At 38.6% G+C, this 20,949-nt stretch overlaps 1 protein-coding gene across 3 annotated transcripts in view; it reads right to left on the bottom strand.

Annotated features, from left to right (window-relative positions):
• Positions 1–598: 598 nt before the first annotated feature.
• DYNLT2B (dynein light chain Tctex-type 2B) overlaps positions 599–20,949 on the bottom strand; it is a 21,288-nt gene continuing 937 nt past the window's right edge. Inside the window, exons 2-6 of one of the 3 annotated variants that reach the window (XM_024752050.1) lie at positions 18,074–18,207; positions 12,281–12,350; positions 6,909–6,990; positions 3,811–3,874; positions 599–754 (exon numbers count right to left, since the gene is read on the bottom strand). In XM_024752050.1, the coding sequence (XP_024607818.1) occupies positions 3,845–3,874; positions 6,909–6,990; positions 12,281–12,350; positions 18,074–18,207 (316 nt within the window). In that variant the 3' untranslated portion in view covers positions 599–754; positions 3,811–3,844. The remainder of the gene's footprint in view (positions 755–3,810; positions 3,875–6,908; positions 6,991–12,280; positions 12,351–18,073; positions 18,208–20,949) is intronic. The other 2 variants (XM_024752051.1, XM_024752049.1) reach the window with 2 other exon arrangements.

Here is a 20,949-nt window from a genome sequence, read left to right as displayed (position 1 = left end):
TTGACCTAAGGAGCATCTTGACATGTGGAGAGTAAACTCCAACCTTTTTTGACAAAACTGTCTTTAAGAAACTGGAGTTTTCCAATTTCCTTAAGCTCTTTTCCTATAATTGCTATAAGGTGATATTAATATTTCCTATATGGGATTCACTGTAGTTATGTTTGATTAATAATATATTATTTGATATTCCTCATTTCCAAAAAAATGTAGGATAAAAAACTTTATGCACAAATAAACTGATCTCAGTGTTATTTATAATAGTGAAAAATTAGAAATAATCAGTCCCTCATTAAGGACATGGCAAAGATAACCAATGGTGTATAACCTAATGGAATAAGTACAACTATTAAAGTATGCTAGTGAAAATTGCGATCAAATAAAATGGCAAAAAAATTGCACATGACATTATGAGAAGTGAAAAATCGGGTTACAAAATTATATACATGATTTTTTTAACCCTGCAAAAAAAAAAACAACAAAACACCACTGGTTATGTTTGAACAATTGAATTATGAATTTTCCCTACTTTTTTCTCTACCTTCCAAATGTAATAACATGTTATAAAGAAATCAAAACATTAAACTATAAGGCCTAAAACTCAACAAACTCCGTTGTCAAACTGCCAACTTTATTTTGTCAAGATATTTAACAATATAAAAAACTTCATATTTCTTCATGGTCATATCTTTTTCCAGCTTTCAAAGATTCAATAGTAGAAACAGCCAAATGCCGCTACAACACAGAATAAACTGTCCTAAAAAAACAAACAAAACAGAAAGAAAACAAACACACAAATCCAGAATGTTAGTACTAATGAAGGAGGAAAGGCAGCACGGACGTGAAATTAACATCTCAGATCTTTGCCAATTTTCAATCATGAAGACTCTTTCCCTTCTTTAAGAAACAGGTTTTCCAGAGTATAATTATAAATTTGCTTGCCTCGGGGTAGCTACAAAATTGCTTGCTAAAAGGGTAGGATGAGTAAAGAATTATATTTTTTGAATGAAGAAATAAAATGCAAACTAATGTACTTTATGTAACGTTTATTCATAAAACAAGTATTCCTGTTTTTCCTGATTTATCAAAGAAATAATATAATTAAAATGCTTTGAGTTTCTTGGAGTAAATGCATTACCCAACCCAAGGATATTATAGTTTCACAAATAACGAAAATACAGCACCTTGTCATAAATTCTGGATAAGGACAAATGATATCTGGTTGTTTGTTCTTAATTGATAAAATTCATTTGTCCATCTTTTTTTTTTTTTTTTCGGTACGTGGGCCTCTCACTGTTGTGGCCTCTCCCATTGCGGAGCACAGGCTCTGGACGCGCAGGCTCAGCAGCCATGGCTCATGGGCCCAGCCGCTCTGTGGCATGTGTGATCTTCCCAGACCAGGGCATGAACCTGTGTCCCCTGCATCGGCAGGCGGACTCTCAACCACTGCACCACCAGGGAAGCCCCCATTTGTCCATCTTTTAACTCAGAATCTCAAAATGTGTTCCAGATCCTAGTTAAATTTGTTAAAACACTTTTTAGGTACTTATTACAGGAGTTCCACCTGCCTCAGCAACTCCTAACTCACCAACCTCACCTCCAGCCTGGCAATGATGGGAGAAAACATGAGTTCCACTACCCGATTATTAACCAAAAGCAAATTCCGTGGTTAGCCCAGTTCCCTGGCTTCTTGGAAGGAATTACTGTGAGCTGTGTTCTCAAACAGTGCTATCTGTGGTGAGGGACCTATTTTTTTGTTTGTTTTAATTGTCAATCCCTTATGAACTGATACTTTCATAAAATACAATAGAAATTAATAACTAAGAAAATGAAATGAAAAAAGAAACATACAAATATAACCAAAACTTATTAGATTCAATGAACATAAAATTACTTTGTCAAATTCCATGAGTGTTTCTAAACCCTTACACTTAATTTATGTACTTATCTTATTGAAGACCTATAACAAACAGTTCATAGACTGGCACTGGTCTGTGGACCCCACTTTGACTGGCACTGTTCTTACAATGCCACCCAGAGTTCTCCATCAGGACTGAGCCCTGGTTATCCACAGCAATTATCAGCTCAATAGTATATGCTTTTCTCTCCCCTCTCTCATTTCCTCATATTCTATTGGTCCTTCCTGGGATCTTCTCCCAAATAAAGTACTTTAAGTCCTAAAAAATTAAGCCTAAATAAACACTCAACAAACTGAACTAAAGATACAGTAGACTAAGTCAGCAACCTAGATCAGGCTTTCAAAAATTATTTTTAGACAGCGCCCCAACTAATCCTGTATTCTAAAACCTGATCCTGATAATCTTTAAAGCAGCCACAACTACTGAAGCCTGCACGCCTAGAGCCCGTGCTCCGCAACAAGAGAAGCCACCGCAATGAGAGGCCCACGCACTGCAACAAAGAGTAGCCCCCTGTCACCGCAACTAGAGAAAGCCCGCGCACAGCAACGAAGACCCAATGCAGCCAAAAATACAATAAATAAATAAAAATATAAATAAATCTATTTTTTTAAAAAAATATATATAGGCCACTACAGAAGCTGGCACATAATAGGAGCTCAGAATTATTTGTTGAATGAATGAACTGTATTATATAAGGACTCAGAGAAATATGCAGTTTTAACTCCAAAAAGCAGGAAAAACCACCACCTGAGCTTTATTTACCCTTCCCCTAGAAAGCTGATAAATGAAGATTTACATAGTACTTCCCACTGTTCAGCCTTCCATCCCTAGGGCAGTTGGGCATAAAATAAAACTTTGGTAGGACCATAGAATTTTAGAGCCAAAAGGTACCTTAAGATCATCTACACAAGCAGCTTCCATACCTGGCAGTGAGTATAATCATGTGGAGAACTTTTTAAAAATTCAGAGTCACTGATCCAACCCCTGGCTTGTTTGATCAGAATCTATTGAGCAGAGCCTTGGCATCCGTATTTTTTAAAAGTTCCTCAAATTATTCTTAGGCAGCCACAGCCAGTCTTTAGGAAAATCTAGTACAGCTTCCTAGTGTTACTGATACAACCACAGAAAAGTTCAATGACTTACCTGAAGTCATTTAATTAGAAAGTTACAGAGCTAGAAATGGAACCTCTCTCCTGATTCACCCAATCTAGTTCTTTTCTACTCTACTGTACTTTAATTCTGACTCTACTAATTCACAACCTGGGAGCATTTGGATAGAAGGTGGGAATATTTCTGGAAGCAAGTATAAAATAACAACATATGATTAAAATACGTGACACTCATGTCAATAACATACCAATGTTTAAATGAAACCTATTTTTAAAAATTCCTCTTTTGTTTAGTTTTGAGAAATAGCTTTAAGATAAAGTAATTAATTTTATTACTGAAAGAAGAATCACCTTTGCTCATGGAATCCCTGCCACCCAAATTTCTTTGCAGCTTAGCAAACTGCTATATGTCTATTAGCACCAAATAAATAATATGCGATTTCCACATTCAAACTTGTGAAGAGTTACATCATAAAGTATCCTTGCCTATAAGCAGCAGTCTATGTTTCTGCTTTAATAACACAAACGAACAGTAAAATCATCTTATCCAGAAGAAGTCTCAGACAAATGTCTAAAACCAAAGTGTCCTCAGGGACTTCCCTGGCGGTCCACTGCAGGAGGCACGGGTTCAATCACTGGTTGAGGAACTAAGATCCCACATGCGGTGTAGCACGGCCAAAAAAAATAAATAAAGTGTCCTCACATCTTAACAAATAGTAAGTGATTTGATTTGGAATGCCCACGTGACCCTGAGAAAGGAAAAAAAGGGTTCCAAATAGGCTTACATTCATGAAAACATCATGAGTACAGTTGTCAGCGTCAGCATCCCAGAAACAGCGAGTAGCCATGCTAAAACGTCAAAGAAGAGAGTATTATCAACAATATAACAAGGATCTGAACTATATATACCTGCCACGAGCAAAAGTTTTCCTTGATACATTCTTATACATCAGTGCTTCCAAACCTTTTCACAGAATGAGATGACATACAGAAAATCATATTTGTACAGCAGAGTATACTGGGTAAACTAGAAGGGACTGGAGTCATAGATAAGGCTGCTTGCAGCTGGAGGTGACCAGCCCAGGGGTCTAGCAGCCTCAGACTCTGATAGCTGCCCGATGGCCTAAGTCACTGGTAGTCTGGGTGGGAAGCTCTGTTATAGATTATTTCAGGTAATATATCTGTGTATGACTTTTAGAGGAAATAATACCTAAGACTTATGGCTAAAATGTGCTCAATTCCTGCACAATAATATGAGAAGGTAGGTCTAGAAAGGACCCAACAAATTATTTAGTCCAACCTGATCATTTTATAGAGTCACAGAAAAGAAAGGGGCAAACTCTGAACTAGAATTCAATCTTCTAACTAATTCTAAATACAGTATTATCTCTAGAGGATGCTATACTAAGTTCTAAAATTAGCCATTCTCCTCTCCCCAGTTCTTGGATAAGAAAAAATGTCAGTAAAAATAAAAGCCTATTTAAAAGTGGAAACAACTTAAATACCCAGAAGTATTGGATTGGTAAACAAAATTAAGGTATTTCTTAGCAATGAAATTCTATGCAGCCATTAAAGGTATTTTTTACAAAAAGAAAACTTTAAGAACATGAAAAGATGTTCACAATGTAATGTTAAGTTTAAAAAGTAATTTTAAATTTTTTTAATTAAATGTATGTATATGATTCATCATTAACATTTATTGAGCACTTTGTGCCCCACTGGTCTAAGAGCTTTACATGTATTAACTCAATCCTATGAGAAAGGCATTATTATTACATCCATTTAATAAACATGGAAACTGAGAGTCGGAGAAACTAAGTAAACTTGTCCAAGGTCATTTATATAGTAAGTGACAAAGCTTGGCTTTGAATCTAGGTGGTTCAGCCTCAAGTCTGTAGAGAAAGTTATATATACACCATGCTATATTGGTTTAATTTTAAAAGACTTTTTTTTTCAGTTTTACATAGAAGAGCTCCCCCCAGCCTAATATTTCACACATTCTTAAATCAAAAAAGTTCCACCTATTTCCAAACTGTAACAGTATGAAATAAAATTAATCTACTTAACTGATCAATCAACAAGTATTTATTTAGCAAGTACCATTTGTCCAGAAAGAATAAAATCCGGTTTGTCCTCAAACAATTCTCAGCTTAAATAGGTGAAAAAAAATTAATACACACCAAAAGAATAAGATAATGTATTGTTGGTGCTGATTTATAGGTTATTAGGATTAAAACGGATTATAATGTCTATCTAGATCAAGCCTTCAAGTCCAAGATGCACAATCGTTGAATTAAATCTGTAGAAGTGCTAAAGAATTTTAGAGAATTTAGAGAGGAGTAAAAGCCAAAGAAGTAGTGCTTAAGCTGAGCAGAACCAAGTGAAAGCATGAATATAAAAATGTGTTTAATAATTATTTGTTGAGTATTATATACGAGCAAAGTGCTAGGTGCAAATGATACAAAGATGCATAAAACAAAGTCTTTGCTTTCAAATTGTGGTCTCTTTACACAATTTCCCAATAAAAGGAACCAGAGCTCCTCGGAGGAATGGCCAATTCTAGGGCCACGGCTGTAAACGTACAAGATTAAACCTGGGACACTTGGGTCATATCAAAACCCTGCGCTATATCAAAAAGAATTTTATAGGGACTTCCCTCGTGGTGCAGTGGTTAAGACTCTGCACTCCCAATGCAGGGGGCCTGGGTTCGATCCCTGGTCAGGGAACTAGATCCCACATGCATGCTGCAACTAAGAGTTCACACGCCACAACTAAGGAGGCCACCTGCCACGAATGAGACCCAGTGAACCAAATAAATAAATAAATTTTTTAAAAGAATGTTATATTTAAAAATATACATACACACATTTATGTATATATATATTTTTTTACACATATGTGTATATATATTTATATTGATAAAGTTATGTCAAAAGACTTAGAAGAAATATGATGGAACACTTTGTAGCAGGCCAATGCTCCCACCAAGTCAATTAGAAAAACCGAATAAAATGAATCAGAGAGCTGCTGAAGCAAATTGGACTAGGGGAGCCAAAATTCCAGAGAAAGGTGAACCACATGAGGTAAGTTGATATTTTGCAGCAAAGTTCTCCCTGGGGCATTTGCCAGCTCTGGGCACAGAGCTAGAGGCTGAGAGCCTGGGCTTTGCCCAGGTACAGGACCAATTACTAAGGGAAAAAGAAACCAGCAGGACTGCTGGCAGTCTTGCAGGGCCGGGGTGGATAAAATTGGAGGCTTGGGGGACCAAGATCTGTGTGAAAAAGGAGAGAGTAGAACTGAGCCGGTCACATAGTAGGTTTCCTCTCAAGACATGTGCTGAATTCTGAAACTGCATAAGCAGGAACCTAAAAAGCTATATGTGGTAGGCAAAATAATGGCCCCCCACCAAATATGTCTATGTCCTAAATCCCAGAACCTGTGAATATGTTATATTACATGGCAAAAATGGTTTTACAGATGTGTAACTAAGGATCTTCAGATGGGGAGATTATCCAGGTGGGCTCAATGTAATCACAAGGGTCCTTATAAAAGAAAGAGGGAGGCAGGAAGGTCAGAATCAAGAGATACCTGAAGATGCAATGCTGTTGGCTTTGAAGATGGAGGAAGGGTTTATGAGCTGAGGAATGCAGGTAGCCTCTAGAAGATGAAACAGGCAAGGGAATGGACTCTCCCCCAGAGCCTCCAGAAGGAATACAGTCCTGCCAACACCTTGATTTTAGCTCCACAAAACCCATTCTGAATTTATGATCTCCAGAACTGTAAAATAATATATTTTTGCTTTTTAAGGAAACTAATTCATTAAAAAAGAAGCCTCTGAAATGAAGGATAGTTTAATCCTGAGGAAAGGACTAAAAGTCAGTACCTGCTGAGGCTGGGGTTCCAATGAACACTCCAGGTTCTTCATTGAAAGATCTGAAGGGCTATGTTCAAGACAGAAGGGTGAGCTAAAGATAGAGAGAGACTTATCAAATCAGCAACCCAACCTCAACTCAGCTCAGTATCTGATTGGATTACGGTAAGTAGCCCATATTCTACCTGAATTACAAAGGAAAGGGTTAAACTTCTCTGGAGGAAAATAATATTATCTGGAAGTTTTACAGTTTTTTTTTTAAACACAATGTCCAGGACTCAAACTAGGCATGCCAAGAGACAGAGCCATATGAAAGATTAACAAGACAAAAAAATAATCAAAGGAAACAGACTCACATGTGATCCAGATACTAGCGTAAGCACTGTTATGACCAAAATGCAAAAAAGGAGGAGAGAGGGAGGATGGAGAACATAGATAAAAAATAAAGAATTTCAGTATACAATTAGAATATACAAAAAACAATTTTTATGAAAAAAGAATTAAATGGGAATTCTAGACCTGAAAAATATAATAACAAATTAGGAATTCAGTTGGTGGGTTTAATAGCAGATTAGACACAATGAAAAGAGGATTAGTGAACTGAAGGACAGGTCAATAAAAAAATATCCAAACTGAAGCACAGAGAGAAAAAACAAAAATTCAGAAAAGAGCATCATAAATTACAGTAAAGAGATCTAAATACTTGTTATTGGAGTCCATAAAGGATAGCAGAGAGCAAATGAAGCACAGGTAATATTTTAAAAGATAATAGCCATATATATAGCACCCAGATCTTAGTTTCTAATGCATTCTGCCATACAATGAATCAAGGTTCCTTAGAGAAATGGCTGATTCTAGGGCTGGGGCAGGGAATGGATAAGGTGGGGCATCTTATAGTGCCAGTAAATGAGGTTGTGCTCAAAAAACCCACAATAGTAGGGTATGTGAAAGGAACCCAGGAGTCAGCTGAAAGAGCTCTCAATGGCCAAAGCTGGAACAATTTGAGCAACAAAATAAATAAAGTAGTACTGGATTATAATCCAAATTATAAAAATCCATAGTCCATACTGAAATAAATAAATGACTGAATAAATAAATAAATGAGAGAGAACAGACAAATCTCTTATGCTGAAAAATTCCAAGTAATTTATGTAGACACTGCCCTCAAGGAGGTGGAGCATAACTCCTTGCTCCTTAAGTGTGGGCTGCACACAGTGATTTCTTTGTAAAAAGTACAGAATGGAAAGGGGAAGAAAGAGTAACTTTATAGTGAAAAACCTGACAAACACTACTCAGGCAGGGATCAAGGTTAACATCAACAGTAATATGTAATGTTGACAGTATGTACCCTGAAATGAATGATATAATGAGAACAGCACTTTACCTCTGTGATCTTCCTCCCGAAAACCTATAATCCCAAACTAATCATGAGCAGACAAATCCCATTTGAGGCATATTCTACAAAATACCTAACCAGTACTTCTCAAAACTGTCAAGGTCATCAAAACCAAGGAATGTCTGAGAAACTGTCAGAGCCAAGAGAAGACTAAAGAGACATGACATGTGGTATCCTAGATAGGATCCTAGAACAGAAAAGGGACATTAGGCGAAAACTAAAGAAATCCAAATAAAGTATGAACTTTAGTTAATAATAATGCATCAATATTGGTTCATTAATTGTGACAAATGTACCATACTAATAGAAGATGTTAATAATAGAAGAAAATGGATGTGAAGTAGTTAAGAACTCTCTGTCCTATCTCTGCAACTTTTCTGTAAATCTAAACTATTCTAAAAGATTTATTTAAAAAAAAGAAACAAAGATAATGGTTAAGACTTTTCCCAATCTGATACAAAACAGATTCAAGAGCCCACAAATTCAAAATGCCCTGAGAACCCCAAGTAGAATAAGTACAAAGAAAACCATATATCTTCATAGTCAAAAGGCAATGAGAAAAACATGTTAAAGTGGCTAGGAAAAAAGACACATCACCTCCAAAGGAACAATAATAAGACTTAGAGCTGATTTCTCAACAGAACCAACTGAAATCAGAAGACAATGTAATCACATCTTTAAAGTACTGAAAATGGAAAGGCATATATGCTTTCCTTCTATCTCTTTCCCTTAAGGAATGTAAATAAATGTAGTATTGAGCCATCTTCAACCATGCAGATGAGGACACAGCAGAGCAAAACAGGAGGGCCTATATCCTTGACAGCAGGGAAGCACCTCACCAGGCTGGGATTCCTATCTGGTGTGTTTTGAGAAGAGAAATAAAGCGTCTGTGTTTTTTCAAAAACAAAACAAAACAAGGAATGAAGGAAGGGAAGGAAGGAAAGGGAAGGGAGGGGAGGGGAGGGGAAGAAGAAGCTACCAATGGCCAAAGATGGGACAATTTGAGCTTCAGTGAAGATACTAACTGCAATTGATTTAAACACATCACATATATTTAAAACCATGGGTTCATGGATAGAAAAAAAACTCATTGGTAACCTTGGGAGGATGCTAGGGAACCAATTCATTACTCTGAAAATAGGTAAATTTATCCCTCCTTTCCTATACAAACTGTATCTCATTGTAATGAAACAAATGAAAAAAAAAAAGTCATTCTTTTTTTTTTTTTTTTTTTGCGGTATGCGGGCCTCTCACTGCTGTGGCCTCTCCCGTTGCGGAGCACAGGCTCCGGATGCGCAGGCTCAGCGGCCATGGCTCACGGGCCCAGCCGCTCCACGGCATGTGGGATCTTCCTGGACCGGGGCACAACCCCGCGTCCCCTGCATCGTCAAGCGGACTCTCAACCACTGTGCCACCAGGAAAGCCCAAAAAAGTCATTCTTAATAGAAGAATTCCAGCTTATAAATAAAGAACAATGATAGAAGATCACTATCTTGTAACCTGTGATGAATAATGGATCTAGGACAGATGCTAAAATCATTAATGGTAAAGCTGATAGGGAACTTTATAATAGATGGATCTATCCAACAACATCTAAACTCCATGATCAATCTTAACAATAAATATAGGAAGAGCCAGACATTTTTGTGCCTCCTGATAAGATGGAATAGAATGTATACTAAACACCTATGTACTATTCTTGCCCAAAACTCGAACCTATCACTGATTAAGACTAGATCTGGGCTTCCCTGGTGGCACAGTGGTTGAGAGTCTGCCTGCCAATGCAGGGAACACGGGTTTGTGCCCCGGTCCCGGAAGATCCCACATGTGAGAGGCCCCCGTACCGAAAAAAAAAAAAAAAAAAAAAGACTAGATCTAACTACTTATTTACAAGAAATACAGGAGCTAGAAGACGTACTAAACAATACCATGGGGATACAATCCTCAAATACCAGAATGTAGGAAACTCTACAAGACAAACAACCCAATTTCCTCAACAAATAAATGGCAAGGTTAAAAAAAAGGGGGGTGAGGGAGAAGAAGCAAAATGACAGACTAAAAGAAATTTAGGAGACGTATCAACCAAATGCAATGCATGGACTTTGTCTGTATCCTGACCTGAACAAACTAAAAAAAATACACATACACACGCACAAAAACACACATATACATACATGCACATGTATATATGAGACAACTGGGAATAATTAAAAGCTAACTGAATGTTTTATAATATTAAGGATTTTCAATATTTACATGCGATATTTTATTATGTTGAAAAGGGCCCTTATATTTTAGAGATATATACTGTTGTACTTACAGATTAAATGATATGATGACTAGAACTTGCTTCAAGATAATCTGGTGGGGTCAGGGAGAGTAGATGGAGGTATAAATGAAACAACATGGGTGTGTGTTAATAACCTTAAAGATAAGTAATAGACATATGGGAGTTCCTTAGTCCATGTACTTTTTCATATGCCTAAAATTTTAGATGATAAAAGTTTTAAAAGGAAGTGGGGAAGGCCTTATATGCCATGCTTTAGAGTTTAACCTGATCACATTGAACAAAGTCAGTCAGGACAAGTCTGAGGAGTTTATACTATACAGGATTTGAAATAAACTCTATAGAGTTTATGAAAAGGAGGTGAGGGTGTACTTCTGGGAGACTGGTCTGCTGTGTGAATTGCAGAGGAGAGAGATCAGAGTCTGGAAGTGCTGATAAGGGGCTGCTAAGCAACCCTGGCATCCAGGTTACAGTGCGTGCAATGAGAGAGAGTAATGGCTACATAAGATAAAAGAGAGTTCCACACTTTTAAGCCTGAGTCAATGGAATCTTGGTCATAAGGCAGGAGGCAGAGAAATGAAAATGAGAGGCTTATTTGAGGAGAGGAAGGGGAAAGAAATATGCAACTCTATTTGAACACGTTGACTCTGAGATGACAGAATAGTAAGGTATTTCTTAGTTTCTCTGTGGTGAAGAACTCTACTGAAGCCTTTTGACCGAATGGTAGAGGGCACCACAGTGAAGAGTACTGTGCGAGGAGTCAGAAGCCTGGGCTCTATTAGTGAGCCTGACGCCAGCCAGATCTAGAATTTTGGGCAAATCATGCTGAACCTCATAAGCGTCATCATAAAATAAGGGGACTGGACACCAGAAAGAATCTGCATTCTCCTCCCAAGCTAACATTCTATAGTGAAAATTCTCAGTGATAGTATCTACAAGGTATTTTTTTAATTCATCCAGCAAATATTTTCATACTTTCTTATAAAATACTGGACTAGGCACTGTTTACAAAGGGAAACAGGAGATTAACACTTGGGCACAGGAAAAGACAGGAAATACAGATTTCGAACTTGCCAATACAGGAATGATGGTTTGAGGTAATGAGAATGAATGAGCTCATTGAAAAAGCACACAGAAGAGCAGAAGAATAAGAACTGAGTCTTGAGGAAAGCTCACAGCTGGGGATGTAGGGGAGAAAGAGGAACCAGTTTAGGAGAGAATAATCAGTTAGAAAAACAGAAGAGAAACAAGTTACACGAGTGACATCAGGGCCAAAAAAACCAGAGTGAATTTTAAAAAACAGAAGCCCAGGCCAATAACAATAGCTATGAAAATTGTCACTCAGACAACTTTAAAGATATTAATTTAGGAGAATGGTAGGACCAAAAACCAGGCAACAAGGAATATGGGAGGAAACATATATACATAATCCTACACTCTCTTTGGGAGCATATATACATAAGCCCTGAAAGACGTACTAGCCTACAGATACTATGAGAAGTGAGTTACCCCATGGAGTTCACCCAGACTGTCAACCTCGCTGCTCAGTACCAGGATCTCTTCAGTTCACAGCTGCATTTTATTATACCGTCCATTCCTCTCACTCTTGCAAAGACACTATCTTACTGGATTGTCGAGAAGATGAATACCCAATAAGAAATATATAAAAATAAAAACAAGAAGGAAAAGCCAACTACTCACAATACACCTTCCCCTCTTTGTTCTCCAATCACTACTTGCACCACCATTTTATATCGGTCAAATCCCATTTCTGGAAAGAAAAAATAAGAAAGTTATCTATAAGCAAATATATGGTAAAATTACTTAACGAAGGCAAATTTGCCTAGAAATGAACATAAGCATTCAGTCTACAAGCCCTTACTGAGTATGATTATAAGCTTAGGAGTCAGACTTAAGGACAAATTCTAACCATAAGCTTAGTAAGTGTGTAACTTTAGACGGGTTATTTAACGTTTTGGTTTAAATCTCCCTCAACTGTTAAATGGGAATATCACTACCTTCCTCCTGGCCGTGTTGTGAGGAAGTGGGTAGAGACAAGCTCCCTCCTGTCTCTACCCATTTCTCTTCCATAGTAGACTCTCAGTAGGTCTTAGCTTCCTTCCTTTCTCCCCTACTCTAAGTCAGGAAATGAGCTAGGCCCTCAAGATACAGAGATAAATAAGATGCTCTTCTTGCCTTAAAGAACTCATAGTAGTTGGGAAGGCAAACATGGAAAATAAAATGAAAATGCAATGTAGTAATAATTCAAAGAGAGGCATGTATAAGGTACATTAGGAGCACAGAACTGGATGGCTCCTCCCTTTGACTGGGCAACAGGGAAAGGATGACCAGAAAAGACTTCTTGGAGGATGGGATAAGTGAGCTGAGTCCTGAAAGATGAGTGAGAATTTACCAGATGGACAATGTTTCTCCATTCTATGGAGGGGGACAGCATATGCAAAGACAAAGAGCATGGGATCTTTAGAAAACTGCAAGCTGTTCAGTAAGATAGAAAATAAACCATAAGATTCTGGAGAATACTGGTATGGCCTAGGACAACTCAGCTGCTTCCCCCAAAACTACACTGCTGAAACAGCAAAATCCTGAAAATTCTCCCCAACAACAAACCTGGGGGACAGAAAACTGAATAGGCATCTTTATCTTCCCTCCTTTCTGACCAAGGAATAGGGGAAACAGTGAAGAAGAAAAAAGTGAAACAGGCAAAGTTGAGACAGAGCCAACCCCTTTTTAAAAAAAAATAATCTTTCTCTTAATTTAGCTTAATTTATTTATATATAAATATTGCTCTGTGGCATGTGGGAACTTCCCAGACCAGGGCTCGAACCTGTGTCCCCTGCATTGGCAGGCAGATTCCTAACCACTGTACCACCAGGGAAGTCCCAGAGCCAACTCTTTTTGATGAAAGTAAAAGCTCCAGGATTATACAGTAAATTAGGCAAACAATCTGAACACTTATAGGAACCCTTCCATTGTGGGACATGAACCCTAATGCAGTATACTTAATAAAATCTCAGAAGGAGACAGAGCCCAAGTTATTTTTAAAAAACAGTGCGCACAGCTCAGCTGAGCTTCCTCCTTTCTCTACCCATTCCTCTTCCTCCTTTTCTCATACCCATGCTTTAGAAATGCGGCTAGAATATTAAATGCCCATCACTTAAAACACAGTTCTGAGGGAAAAATAAAATAGTCTTAGACACCATAAAACTCCTAGAAGACAGCATAGGCAAAACATTCTCTGACAAAAATCATACCAATGCTTTCTTAGGTCAGTCTCCCAAGGCAATAGAAATAAAAACAAAAATAAACAAATGGGAGCTAATCAAACTTACATGCTTTTGCATAGCAAAGGAAACCATAAAAAAAACAAAAAGAAACATACGGAATGGGAGAAAATATTTGCAAATGATGTGACAGACTAGGGCTTAATCTCCAAAATATACAAACAGCTCAGACAGCTCAACAACAAAAAAACAAACAACCCAATTGAAAAATGGGCAGAACACCTTAATACAGACAGACATACAGATGGCCAGTAGGCACATGAAAAGATGTTCAACGTCACTAATTATTAGAGAAATGCAAGTCAAAGCTACAATGGGGTACCACCTCACACCCATCAGAATGGCCATCATTAAAAAGTCTACAAATAACAAATGTTGGAGAGGGTGTGGAAAAAGGAGAACCCTCCTGCACTATTGGTGGGAATGTAAGTTGGTGCAGCCACTATGGAAAACAGTACGGAGGTTCCTCAGAAAACTAAAAATAGAATTACCATATGATCCAGCAACCCCACCCCTGGGAATATATCTGGACAAAACTATAATTCAAAAAGATACATGCACCCCATGTTCATAGCAGCACTGTTCACAATAGCCAAAACAGGGAAACAACCTAAACGTCCATCAACAGATGAATGTATAAAGAAGATGTGGTACATATATACAATGGAATACTACTCAGCCATAAAAAAGAATGAAATAATGCCATTTACAGCAACATGGATGCAACTAGAATTTATCATACTAAGTGAAGTAAGTCAGAAAGAGAAAGGGAAATACCATATAATATCACTTATACGTGGAATCTAAAATATGGCACAAATGAACCTATCTACAAAACAGAAAGAGACTCATAGACATAGAGGACAGACTTGTGGTTGCCAAGGGGGAGGGAGGGAGGGAGAGGGATGGACTGGGAATCTGGGGCTGGTAGATGCAAACTATTATATATAGAATGGGTAAACAACAAGGTCCTACTGTATAGCACAGGGAACTATATTCAATATCCTGTGATAAACCATAATGGAAAATAATATTAAAAAAAGTATGTCTCTATGTGTATAACTGAGTCACTTTGCTGTACTGCAGAGATTGCCACAACATTGCAAATCAATTACACTTCAATAAAAAATTAATAAAATAAAATAGTCTTAGATACAGTGGGAGGAGAGTAAAAAAAAAAAAAAATTCACCCACACCACATCAGAACAAAATTAAAAGAAGCTGAATGGCAATATGCAAAGGTACAACAGCAAAAACAAACCAAAGAATAACAAGAAAAGAAACGTACTGCTTAAAAGACCAAAAAACTCAACCTAGGAGATAATATAAGTCAAGGAACAAAGAGAAATTCCTCACAACTGATTCATAATATAGAAAAACATAAGCCCGGGCTTCCCTGGTGGCGCAGTGGTTGAGAATCTGCCTGCCAATGCAGGGCATGCGGGTTCGAGCCCTGGTCTGGGAAGATCCCACATGCCGCGGAGCAACTAGGCCCGTGAGCCACAAGTACTGAGCCTGCGCGTCTGGAGCCTGTGCTCCGCAACAAGAGAGGCCACAATAGTGAGAGGCCCGCGCACCGCGATGAAGAGTGGCCCCCGCTCGCCGCAACTGGAGAAAGCCCTCGCACAGAAACAAAGACCCAACACAGCCAAAAATAAAATATAAATAAATTAATTTATTAAAAAAAAAAACATAAGCCCACAAATTCAGTAAAATAAGAACTCAATCAGATTACAAAACAACAGAAAGGTGAAAGGGGAGATTATAGGCCTAGGAAACAAACTGAATACTCACATGATATTAGTGCAGAGCTAATCAACTAAAAATGGCAAGAGAGGGGCTTCCCTGGTGGCGCAGTGGTTAAGAATCTGCCTGCCAAAGCAGGGGACATGGGTTCGAGACCTAGTCCTGAAAGTTCCCACATGCCACAGAGCAACTAAGCCCGTGCGCCACAATTACTGAGCCTGTGCTCTAGACCTCGCGAGCCACAACTACTGAGGCCCGCACGCCTAGAGCCCGTGCTCCGCAACAAGAGAAGCCACCACAATGAGAGGCCCATGCACCACAACGAAGAGTAGCCCCCTCTCACTGCAACTAGAGAAAAACCCACGCACAGCAACGAAGACCCAATGCAGCCAAAAAATAAATAAATAATTTTTTTTTTAAATGGCAAGAGACAAGACAGACACAAATGAAAACAAATACTGACAAGGTGATCACAAGTATATGTCAAAGAAAAAGGAAGAGATTACAGCAAAGATAATAGATGTGGAAGACAGAGATGATTCAACGCATCAATATTTGGTGTCCTAAGGTAGATAATCTAACAAATGGAACCGGAAATGTACTCAGAGATACAAGAAAATTTCCTTGATATGGAAAAAATAAAATCTGCAGATTAACAGACATAAAATGCTCAATACCAAGCCATACCCTAGAAAAACTACTGAGCATCAAGGTTAGGGACAGGATTCTTTCTGCAGAGAACGTCAGACTGGCCTCAGATTTCTCCACAGTAACATTCAATGCAAGAAGACAGTGAAGCAACATCCATAAAATTCTCAAAAAATAATTAACTCAAAATATTATATTCATCCAAAATATATTCTCGTTTAAAGGCATTCTCAAACAGGAAAGAATCCAGGGAATACAGCATTTCTGAGCCCTTCCTGAAAAAACTTACAATAAAATCTCATCAGGTAAGAATTGAACCAGAAAAAAGAACTCAGCAATGGAAATACCATGGTGAAAGGACTAAATAGTGGGCAATCATTCCATTTAAATATAGAACGAATGCTGTAACACTATGGGAAACAGTCTATAGTATACCATTGTTTTTAAAGTATTTATCTGCATATATACATAGAAAAGAGGACTGGTATGATGGTCACGTAATATTAATGATTCTTCTTGGGTGGGGGCATTAGGAGTGATTTTTCTAATTTTAATTATTTTTCTACACTTTATTTTTTTATAACAAGCATGTATTTTTTTTTACAATAATTTAATAGTGAATTTCACTAAAAATCTGAAAACAAAAATGTTAATATACTAACAGTTAATTTGGATGATGGAAAGAGAATTGCTATTTTATTCTTAGTATTTTTCTATATTTTTTATTTCTAAAAATTAAAACATATTAATAAAAATACATCAAAGTGTTAAATAGTAACTACCATGGACAACAGACTTTTATATCATTAAAAAAACACTTTATGGGCTTCCCTGGTGGCGCAGTGGTTGAGAGTCTGCCTGCCGATGCAGGGGACACAGGGACACGGGTTTGTGCCCAGGTCCAGGAAGATCCCACATGCCCCGGAGCAGCTAGGCCCGTGAGCCACGGCCACTGAGCCTGTGCATCCGGAGCCTGTGCTCCGCAACGGGAGAAGCCACAACAGGGAGAGGCCCGCGTACCGCAAAAAAAAAAACAAACAGAAAAACACTTTATGTGTATTGTCCAGGTTTATTACAATGAAAATGTATTATGATTACAAAGACATTTCTTCCCTCCAAAAAAAATCTTTAAAAAAGAGTAAATAGGGAGTTCCCTGGTGGCCTGGGCTTTCACTGACGTGGCCCAGGTTCAATCCCTGGTTGGGGAACTGAGATCCCGCAAGCCACGTGGTGCAGCCAAAAAAATTAAATTAAATTAAAAATTTAAAGGGTAGATAGAAAGGACTTTTCAGATTGTATAACACTATTAACAAAAGAGACTGAGAGAGGTAGAGAGACAAAGAACAGGGAGGAAAAGCACAAGATCTGCTCTGCAGATGTAGAGTGAAGCAGAAGTGGAGTGCTGAGTAGGGCAAGTAGTTAAGGATTTGGCAGGAGAGATGCACTGAGGTCAGACTGTGAGGGTACTGATGGGAGGCTGAGGACTTGCTATCTTGGTAGAAAAAACAACCAAAAATTATGGGGGAAAGAAGCCCCTGTATTTTCTGGTCTTTCTGCATACTGGGAATTCTTGGATAGTAGTTCGGTACAACTAGGTATTTCACACCTTTGCCCTTTCCCACCATCTACAAAAACCTACATGAGTAAAAGTTACCAAATACTTGAGATGACTAGACAGTGAAGAAAAATGTGTGTTTAATAGAATCCACAGTTATGTCACTTATTTAAAAATAAAGGAGGCAAATGAGTAAAATTGGATGTTTGAAGGGAACAAGTCATTTCCAATTACCACCATTACCTTTTAATTTATCTTTAATATTTTCTGATAAACGTTTTGTGAGCTGAGGCATTTCTTCTGGAGAGTATTCAGCATTTGCCAGTTCCTCCTTGAGCACAGCATGGATACAGTCTCTAACCACAGAGGGTCTGAACCTAAATGAAACAGTTTGAAACATCCAGTTGGTAATTCCAAAACCCTAATTTACCTTCGCAGCTTAACTTCTCCCAGTTTTTTGTCATGACAACCATTTATTCCATCTTTTTCATATTTTTATCATAAAAGTAATAAAAACAAATTAAGAAAACAAGTCATAGTGCAAACCTGTATCTCCAGCCTCTCCCTTGAACTTCAGACCACATATTCCCACCCATATTCCATCCAGATGTCTAGTAGGCAACTTAAATTTAATACATCCAACACTGAGCTTCTGATCATCTCCTCTCCCCAAAACAAGGTCCTCACCTCAGTCAATGGTAACTCCATTCTTCCAACTGCTCAAGCCAAAAACCCTGGTGTCAGTTTGGTTGTCTTTCTCTCTCACAGCCCTCATCCCATTCATGAGCAAATCTTATCAGTTCTACCTTCAAAATAATCTAAAATTCAATCACACTCACCACCCACCACCACCTTGCTCCAAGCTACCACTACTTCTTTCCTGGATTACAATGGCCTCCTAACAAGTCTCTCTGTCTCTGCCTTTGTCCCTAAATCCTGTTCTCAACATAGCAACTAGACTGGTGCTATTAAATACGTGTCAGATCATGACACTCCTCCGTTCAAAATACCCCAAATATTTCCCACCTCACTCAGAGTAAAAGCAACATTCTGTTACTTGCAAGGTCCCATATGATCTACCCTACCAAACTCGTTGACTTTGTTTTCTACTACTTTGCCCCTAGTTCTCTCCACTCAGGCCACACTGGCCTTCCCTATGTTCTTTGACCACACCAGGCATGGAAACCTCAGTGCTTCTGCAGTTGCTGTTAACCTCTGCCTGAAATTCAATTCCTCTCCTTATATGCATAGCTCCTTCCTTTCTTTCAAGTCTTTATTTAAAAGTCACTTTCCCTAGCCACCCTCTCTAAAACTTCAAACCACCCTCCTACCACTTTATATCTCCCTTCCCGGTACTTATTACTATCTGATACACTATATGGTTCACTTAGGCATTTATCTTGTTTGTTGTCCTTCTACCCAGCTAGAACACAAGCTCCAAAGAGCAGAGATTTTTATCTGTTTTGTTCACTGTTATATCCCCATTGCTAGAACACTATCCAGCACATAGTAGACAATAGTTTTTGAAGAAATTAATTACTGAATAAATGAAGACAGAGAAAAAATTCTCCCCTCATTTCACCACCCTAACAATACTATTAGCATTTTAGTTGTATTTATTACATATTACAACACTAAGTTCCTTTATCTGGGCTATATATATTTAATATTTATTTATTTAATTTGGCTGTGCGGGGTCTTAGTTGTGGCACATGGGATCTTTGTTGCTGCATACGGGATCTTTAGTTGTGGCATGCGGGATCTAGTTCCCTGACCAGGGATGGAACCCGGGCGCCCTGAATTTGGAGCGCAGAGTCTTAACCGCTGGATCACCAGGGAAGCCCCTGGGCTGTATATTCTATCAGTTGATTTGTCTATCATGTGCCAAGTTACCAGAATGTTTTAAGTTTTGTGTTTATAATGTGGTTTGGTAGTACTAGCGGCCCCTTATTTCTTTTTTTTTTTTTTCGGTACGCGGGCCTCTCACTGTTGTGGCCTCTCCCGTTGTGGAGCACAGGCTCCGGACGCGCAGGCTCAGCGGCCATGGCTCATGGGCCCAGCCGCTCCACGGCATGTGGGATCTTCCTGGACCGGGGCACGAACCCGTGTCCCCTGCATCGGCAGGCGGACTCTCAACCACTGCGCCACCAGGGAAGGCCCCTTATTTCTTTTTAACAGTATTCTCTTTAGTCTCTTGCTTGCTTATTCTCACAGGCGAACTTTAGAATCATGGACAAATTTCTAGGATTTGATCTGTTCAAAATGTGGTCTTCCTATTAACAAACATACTATATCTGGCTCTTCCCTTAAGCCTTTTCCACTCTCAGTAAAATGCTAAAAGTTTTCTTCAAACGAGTCACAAATAATCTCATAGAGCTATTCCTACATAACATATATTTGTTGTTAATCTTGTTCTGTTTTACAACAGAAATACAGGTGAATGGCATTCTATGTATTTAGAATCTTTTACCAAGATAACTGAACATATTTTTTTAATGTCCCTTCCACCCACCATAAAACTGCTACATGAATTTTTTTATCACATTATAACTAAAGTTCCTGGGTTCTAGTATTTGCCAAGCATTTGATTCAGGAATCTAGTTTCAAAAAACAGTAAAAGGGCTTAGGAAAGTCATTTTTTTAATTATTTTTTTTAATCTTGTGAAAATGAAGTTAGTGATGGATCCTACAGCCCTAACTGACTGTCCTCTGCAGGAGACGTTGTGCCTTAATTCTGGGAAGGTATTAGGGTGGCAGGCCAAAAGCCTCCAGATATTACTTAGGTAAGACTGTACACATACAGGTCTCGCGCCCTGAAGAAGAGTAAGCGCTTTCCGGCACACGTATGCACACAGTAACCCTCGAAACAGGGCTGAATGGCATTCGATGCAAGCCGCTTGTTTTCTGCCATGCAACTATCTCAATTCCTCTGTGCCCACATTCTGGATCTCCTAGAGTCAACCATCCATACTGTGCTTGTCTAAGGGACTACCTCCCGGCGCGTTAACCCTGCAACCGCAGGTCTGGTCCTCTGCTGCCCCCTGCAGCTGGGAGCCCAAGGAGAACAGCGCCCCACCCTCTCCCGCCCAGCCCCTCCTTCCCCGGTCCTGTCCCTTCCT

Source organism: Neophocaena asiaeorientalis, unplaced genomic scaffold (genome assembly GCF_003031525.2).
Source record: "Neophocaena asiaeorientalis asiaeorientalis breed wild unplaced genomic scaffold, Neophocaena_asiaeorientalis_V1.1 scaffold293, whole genome shotgun sequence".
NCBI lineage: Eukaryota > Metazoa > Chordata > Mammalia > Artiodactyla > Phocoenidae > Neophocaena > Neophocaena asiaeorientalis.
Note: the sequence above shows the minus strand (reverse complement) of the source record. Positions and strands in the feature narration are given on the sequence as shown.